The 8,179-nt window shown below is 39.3% G+C and overlaps 1 protein-coding gene across 1 annotated transcript; it reads right to left on the bottom strand.

Moving 5' to 3' along the window:
* Positions 1-745: 745 nt before the first annotated feature.
* LOC117818886 (coiled-coil domain-containing protein 112) lies at positions 746-6,916 on the bottom strand. The gene is made up of 14 exons (XM_034692013.1): positions 6,790-6,916; positions 5,541-5,656; positions 4,984-5,105; positions 4,663-4,752; positions 4,473-4,548; positions 4,113-4,242; positions 3,294-3,410; positions 2,996-3,133; positions 2,227-2,348; positions 1,868-1,994; positions 1,594-1,761; positions 1,269-1,367; positions 1,055-1,173; positions 746-958 (listed from the first exon to the last, which is right to left on the bottom strand). Exons 1-14 carry the CDS (start codon positions 6,832-6,834, stop codon positions 928-930), a joined length of 1,500 nt encoding a protein of 499 aa, XP_034547904.1. The 5' UTR covers positions 6,835-6,916; the 3' UTR covers positions 746-927.
* Positions 6,917-8,179: the final 1,263 nt, after the last annotated feature.

The following is an 8,179-nucleotide window of genomic DNA, read 5'->3' on the forward strand; positions in this document are numbered from 1 at the left end:
ACAAAAGTTATCTAAAAATAGTACATTTTACCCATTACAGTAAAATATATCGACAAAAATACTAGCTAAACTTGAAATAAAACCTTGAAAATATAATGTAATGAGTTTTCTGCCTTTCTTTGTTGCAAGCTGAATCCTAAGTTTAGGGTTAGTGAACAGTTGATTATCAAATGCATCAGTAGCAGTAGGTTAATTCATAACAGGAAACACAGCCACTGCTCATAGACAGTGGGGGGTCGTGAGTCTTTGACACCTATATGTTGGGGGTCATGGGCTGAAAAGTTTGGGAACCCCTGCCATAAGGGGACATTTCTTATACTGTGCGGAAACTTTATCCCCGCTTTTATTTATTTTATACACAAATAATTGTCAGAGCAAACATGCAGGACACCACATTGTCAAGTTTGCTGATAACTCTGTTATTGTCTCCATGCTCAATAATAACAGCCCAGAGCACAGCCTTGTGGTGGCAGAAATGGTGTAAAAAATATTTTCTAAGGATCAACTCTGGGAAGACAAAAGAGCTTGTCATTGATTTTAAGAAGAACTTATATGAAGATGTTTTATTCCTGTTTTGGATAGTTCTTCTGGAATATGTATCTGTATTAAATTGTATTCCATGATAAATATAAAGCTTTTAGACTTAATAGTAGAGCAAAAATGTAAGATAAGAAGTTGTGAAATTTACACAAAAACTGAGTTGACAAGCTTTTATTTCGAAACAAAGGGTTGCAGACAACATAGATTGATTTGAAGCTTTATTCAATTAAAAAAATCCAACAGAAATATACATTACATTTAAATAAAGGCACAATGTGGTATTGTAGTCCTATTTCCTTCTTTCCATCTCATCCAATTCTTTTAAAAACGCAGTAAAATGCCTTGAATCAATTTTAGGACTGTTCAGACTGCTTCCTTTGATGCTCGTCACAGGCCTTGCCTCCAAGTGGGAATGGCTCTGCAACAAAATGATGAAAAGTTTATGTTGTTTGGCAAACAACTACCTTTGATAAGCTTAACTCAGTGATTGTGAAAAAATAAAAGGCAATAAAACCTATGAAACATCTGAAGCATAGGCCCTCCTCCTGAGGGTCCTATGTGTTTCACTCGCTCCTCCCAGCCCTTTGTGGGTCTGGTAAGCCTGGAGGCGTCCCTGCTAATGTGACCATCCACCTGAATGAAAGGCAAAACAAACAGACAAACAAAAAAAACCTGGGTATATGAGATTATAAAGTGTGACAAAGTTTTTGGATAGTTTTTCCCCTTACCTTCTCCTTTAACTTTGCAGTGATTCTTCTCTGTCTTTCCTCCTCTTCCTTTTCTCTCTGCTGTTTTTCCTGAAGCTTTGCCTCCACCTTGTGAAGATCCTGCAGAAGAAAGACAAACATTGTATTCAACCAAGTGTGGTTACTTCTCCCTTAGTCCCTTTATTAATAAAATCTGCCTTTGCTGATATTTTTATTTTAAAAAGTGCTAAAACTCAAAATCTCTTCACATCTATAATCTGGCCCTTGAAACTGGTAGCTAGGCACTCTGAGTCAAAACAGACAAATAACTGGTCTTGTGTTCCTCTGTGATCCATAGACTTTGTACCCTTTCATTAAAGCGTTTGATGCCCTTTGCTGCTTCCCTCCTCCTCTCATCTATCTCCCTCTGTTCCGCCTCTCTCCTCCTCCTCTCCTGTTCCTCCTCCTCCTCCCTCTTCAGTCGAAGCTGCTCCTCAATACTCAGCTTCACCTCCAGCTGGCGACGACGCTCTTCCTAAGAGGAAAAAGTAAATATACATTTCTGGGCACCATCTAATGCATCTGTTCACTCTACTACCAAAATAATACAGCACTTTCAACACACTCCATGGCAACAACACCTTTGCTCGTCTACTCTTTTGGATCTCCTCAGCCAGTTTTTGCTCGTCCTCCTGCTCCTCCTTCCTTCTCCTCTTTTCCCTCCACTCCTCTATCCGCCTCGCTGTCTCCCTCTTCTCCTCGTCGGTCCTGAAACAGATGAGGAAGTAACACAACAGAGCAAAAATAATAACAACCTGATGTGCAAACAAAGCCACCGAATTCTCATAAACTAAAGTGACCAATAAAACCCTTTGCATGCTCATCAGTCCTGGTGGGATATTATAACCCATATATTATGCATTTGACTGCTTTAGTCATGAAATCAATGTCTGCCCCACTTCTTTTCTCTGTAATTTATTCTGGTTTACTTCTGACTCACTTGTGTAGGTGGGCCTTGCTCTTGGCCTCAATCTCCCTCCTTTCTGCCTCCTCTGCTTCTTCCTGACTCTGGATTCTTGTATGGCGTTCCTGTTGCTTGATGGCTTTCCACCTTCGAATAGCCTAGATTATGTTTGAAATTGAGCCATAAAAATAGGAACCAAATATTTTGAAGACAGTGTAACAGCTTCCCAAAAATGCTTCATGAGTTCCAGGCTATGTAAAATTTAAACTAAATGAAGAGGTTGACTAAATACATGCAAACAAGCTCGGAAGCCTCACAATTTATATTGAAGGTGGATAATATACATTATAATACATAATGGACTATACCCCTTTACTGTGTTTTGTATATCACTGTTCATCTAGTTTAGTGTAAAGCAAATGTGCCATCCACTCACAATGATTCAAGCATTCACTGAACATGTCACAAGCCTTCACTGAACATGTCCCCGCCCCCCCCCCCCCCTTCATTTCTACCAAATGTGAGCTCTGAAGCCCAAAAAATCTCCCTGAAAGTGCAGCCAAGGCACGCACATAAGTAACCTGGCAAGTGGCGTCATAGGACAGACGTCACACCCCAAACAGTAACCGATACAAGCATTAAACTTACTACTAAAACATTCTCATCAGTTCACATTCTTTATTAATTCCCATTCAATGTTTAACATCCTGTATTAATTTAGAGACGTTAAACATTGAATGGGGTCCAATTGACCCCAAGGATAATAGGAGGGTTAAGCTAAAACATGTCTGTCCTGCTCTTCTACCTGTCTCTTCCTGTCCTGCAGGTACTTCAGCTCCTGATACCAGTCCTTGTGTTGCTCTATCTCATCCAATGTTTTACCAGGCAGGTACAGTTTGGCCTCCTTCTTGTAGGCTGGCTGCTCACCGTGCTTTGTCCAAACCTGTGAATAAAACAGATCAGAGGAAGTCAGACAGGAAAACTTGTGCCAATCAACTTATGACTTGAAAGCAGTGCTGAGTTACGCTGTGTGATTATTTAAACGTAGAGGGAGGTAAAAGAGTATGAATTTCAGCACTAGTTATCCAGTAAAGTCTTATTACTTTAAGGAAAGCTTGGTGGTCATACGGGTCCCAGCCTCCATAGGGGCCCCCTGTCTTGTGAAAGAAAACCTCCAGTGCTCTGACCTCAGGAGGGAGGTCTGTGTTCGGAGGTTTGATCTGATGGAAAAGACAATGCAGTAAAAATTAGAAGTCTAGCTGTCACATTTGGAAAAGTCAGGAGAACAAAAATTATATTTTTCTGTTGACCCCTTACACTGTTTTAGACAAATAACAGACACATTTTCTAATCAGAAACATGTTATCTATTAGTCCTATAAAAATTCAAGATTCTGTATCAGACATAGACTGTATAAAATATGGATGTAGGATCTGTGACGTCACCCATCTGTTTCTGAAGCCCTGTTTTGAGGCCAATCGTCGTAGGCAGCCATGTTGCTGCTGTCGAGCTATTGTGACATAAAGAGGGGGGCTATTATACTCCTAGCCAACAGCTACAGTGTTCCCGCCTGTCAATCAAGTCAGCTGTGCCTCTCATTGGAAGACTCGTAATCTCAATATCTTCGAAATTGCCGCGTTAGAAAAAATTCATCCCCCCTCCAGTGTGTGCCGATCGTGAAATGAGCTATCCAAACTACACTCGTCTTTTGTACCAGGCTGTAAACAGGTTTATTTCTGCTGTAAAGATCGTCTTTTTTGAATTGGTGCGTATGGGGTTTCTGGTACTTCCGGAGCCAGCCTGAAGCAGATCCTCGATGAACTGCAGTTTTTAGCACTTCTGCATTGGACTCATATTTTTAGACAGGCGGTTGCCGCTTGGTATCAGACCACAAAGTTGTCTATCAATCCAAAGGTACAAACCTTAACAGGGGGAGTTGTGTGTAGTTTGGGTCTCTCTGATTGGACAACAAGGCTCCAGTTTTCAATCTTCTTCTCGTAAGCAGTGATTTCCTGTCTGTATGTCCGCTCCTCCTTTAAAATTTCCTCAAAACTGATGGGGCAAGTGAACACAAAGATCAATTACTTATCATATTTTAATTACAGCACATTTGTTATTCTCAGCACGGTCGAAACACTTGATATTCATGCTACTGTTTCCCTCATGTTTGTATTAAAATCAACACTGTGAGTTTACTGCAGCATACGTGTAAGTGCTGTTTTCCATTTTTTTCTTATTCCTAAAGCTAATGTGATCTAAAAGTGTTCACTGAATCCTGTTACCTTGACCGCTGTTCCTCTTTTAATGTGTTAAGAGAGATTTCCACCTCTGACATTATTTCCTGTAGTCTTTCAATCACTGGGAATAAAAAGCAGAAATGGGGAGACATTAATTGAAACGACTGGCTGAATAAAATTGTACAATTTGTTCTAAATTATAACAAGGAAAACATTTTGAATATCTACAACTTACACTCAGGAGTTGGTTTTACATCTATCAGCTGTCTCTGAAATTTCCTCACACCATTATGGATCTTCACTAGCTGCTTTTGAAGATTAATCTCTAAAGACAAAAATGAAAAATCAAGGTGACTCTAGTGGCTTCACTTTCAGGAAGGAGTCAGAGAGGGCCCTCACAAGCAAGCAGAACAAGAAATAGATCTATAAAACTTAATTTCCATGTGGTATGAGTATTCAAGAGTACTCACACCACAAGGAAATTAAGTAGTCTAAGAGGCCAAATTCAAAAATCTAGAGGATATGTTAGGGTACTGAATTGTAAAGAAAGACTGACTGTCAGCATTTCTTTCTCCCTCCAGCACTTTCTCATACTCCTCCAGCTCTCCGCATACGTCTGTCCAGCCGTTCTTTCTGCACTGAAAAATCAGTGTCTTCTCTTTCTCCAACTTCTCTATCCTGGGAATGAAAAGAAGAAAAGTTTGATTTGATGTGACAGTGGTTTAATCCAATATATTATTACATTTCACTTGAAAGGTACAGACTAATATACAGTAATATCTAGTTGTGGTGTCTCATCTATGTCTAACTGAGTTCTTGCATTGAAAAAATTACATTAAACACGTGCATAACAAAGGGCCTATCTCAGAAAACTTACATATGTATAAAATTCACCTTACTCTAAGCACTGAATACCATCTTTTTGAATCTCATATTCATTTTCCAAATGATGTTTGTTGAGACTGTGACAGAAATGCACTTGGCTTGGTTGAGACTAGGTTATGGTAATGTATATCCTTTATTGTAGGTCATCATACCTCAAATCTGTAGTGAAAGTGAAGTGTTAGAAAATGTCAAACAATACATTAAATGATACGGCATGGCTTTACATACTGTCTCTGGTTCTTCTCAGCTTCCCTTAGGAACTTTGAAGCCTCCATTCTGGCCACCCTGTCACTGTCACAGCTTACTGGGGCTGGTGTGGATGGCTGACGGCCTCCCTCCCCATGCTCAATTCATGAAAGCAAAGAAAAGGAGCGCAGCATGAAGAGACATAGAACAACAAAAGCTGGTATCAACGTACTATTTTTTGGAACACCCTGAAATGCCTCTATGTCCGATATTAGAACATTGAGTCTCGCCCTAGTCAAGAACAGGTTTATTCATCAAGACACATGGCATCCATTTTTCGGACAGCTACAAGATAGGGTTGCCAACTGTCCCGTAACAGCCGGGACATCCCGTATATTGGGCTAAATTGGTTTGTTTCCTACAGGACCTCAATCGTCCCGTATATTGACTATCAACTCTTGTAAATACAACAGACTGCACCCTACAGATCCTACATCAGATAAAACAGCAGTGGCAGATCATGTGCCAATCACACCACCTTTCATCCAATCACAGAGGATTTTCTCTCTGATGGTCATTAAATGGTCAGACTCAAGAAACAGATGCAGCACAGAGCTGATCAAAAATGAACTTTAAATATCTGTAAACTGTGACTTGTCATGTAAGGACTTCTCTCTGGCTGTGCAAAAGGACAAAAGACTGCTTGAGTCAGAGTCAAGAGCAGCAAAAAGTATCCATGGAAAAAGTACATTTGGTGAGTCATACTCCTCTTTTGCATTTCATTTTTATTTTGCCTGTTTTTTTATGTAAAGAGACAAATTGTGGTTTCTCTAAAGTGTATTTATTTGATGTTACATAATGATACAGTAAGGATTAAAGGGAATATACACACTTTCTGCATTTCCAGTTGAATCAGAATATACACATCATGCTCACACCACCATGGCATCGTGCACCTGTCCCTTATTTTGTAGTGAGAAAGTTGGCAACCCTACTACTACATGTGATGTATTTCACTTAAAATATAACAAACAACACTCCAGTCGTAATAAAATCAATAACGGGTTTGCAACAGGTTAAAGTAAGTCAGTGGAAAACATTAGAAAGCCGTTCCCTCTACAATAACTTGAAGTAAGAGAGCTAACGTTAGCTAGCACTGATGAAAGTGCGCAAAACTTGCTCGTTAGACGTAAAACTATGGCAAAGAAATATTCCAGTTTCTTCAAAATTGTCAACTGACTTCCATATTTACGTTCAGAAAATATACAGAAAACAGCTTAGAGATATCTACCGAGCCTTGTTTCACAGCGCATCCTGTGGTTGCTAGGGAGGCCATGTTTGAGTGAGTCTGTAAGGTAAACACAAGAAACTTTATTGAAACAGGTCTCGTCTAGTGGTGGTCATGGTTTATACCAGCAGAGGTCGCTGCTAGTCACAGAGATCCCCGTGTGGGTTGTGGTTGTGAAAGACTGGACAACACTGTAACACAGTTGTTGGTAAGTGCTGTCCAAGCTCTCATCAGGGCCTGGGAGTATGAGAGGACACAACCCTGGTGATTCTAACAAGCTCAACTCAACTCAACTCAACTGTATTTATATAGCACCTTTCATACATCAAAACATGCAGCCCAAAGTGCTTCACAGAATAACAGAGAGACAGAAAACAGCATTGGTAAAAAGATTAAAAAAGAATGGAGCATGATTATAAATTAAATACTTAAAATCAATACAGTAAAATAAAAAATAAAAAGTAATAGTGGAAAGAAAAGTTAAAAATAAAGTAGCGTTAACAAGATCAGATGAATACAAGAAATAAATAGATAAATAATTAAATAAGATACATGTATGTTAAAGCAATGATTAACATAATAATGGTTAAAATAATAATAAAAATAGTGAAACTAATAATACAAAAATAAAATAAAAATAATAATGCAGGCCAGGACTAAAAAAAACTTACTCCAAATTAAAAGCTAGATTGAAAAGGTATGTCTTAAGTTTACTTGTAAAAACACTCCGAAAACTCGCCGCTTTAATGTCCAGAGGCAGAGAGTTCCAAAGCTTTCCTTTGACCCCCATGATCATAAACCTTGACCATGATGCAACTTTTCCTGTAGGCTATTTCATCTTTGAGTTGACATTGCTTGACTTGTGGATAAACCAGAGTAGCTCAATGTCTGAACAGGTTAAAAGAAGACCTTTGGCCTATGCCTTTTCAGTTGACAAAGGCTCCCATTTAATAAGAATGGCAGTGTTTTTTGGTCAGGTTTTTTTTTTGGAGGGGGGTACATAGTTTTGTTACCCCTATCAGGTAAAGTTTGGTATAATCTTAGGCCTCCTCTTTCTCTATTACTTAAAAGCACACATTGTTCCTTAGGCTCAGAATCATCTGACTTTATCCTGCTACAACTAGATGGTGAGAGTAACCTACACATCCCATGGCTTGGTTATTTCTGTCCCAGCCTTTGTATGACAGCCAACAGCTATAATTATTATGATAGCTGGCCAAGTGACAGTCAGAGTGAAAGGAGGGGAGTGAAAGAGATAGTGAGAGTGAGAGGGCATATAAATAGAAACCTGAATCCATTATTGAGTGCAGATATTGGGGATGGTCTCTCCCATGAGTGCAGAGGCTGAGTTGTCATCGCAACTGTAATAGCAGTCGCTCTGCTTTATGAAGAG

Source organism: Notolabrus celidotus, chromosome 9 (genome assembly GCF_009762535.1).
Source record: "Notolabrus celidotus isolate fNotCel1 chromosome 9, fNotCel1.pri, whole genome shotgun sequence".
Taxonomy (NCBI): Eukaryota; Metazoa; Chordata; class Actinopteri; order Labriformes; family Labridae; genus Notolabrus; species Notolabrus celidotus.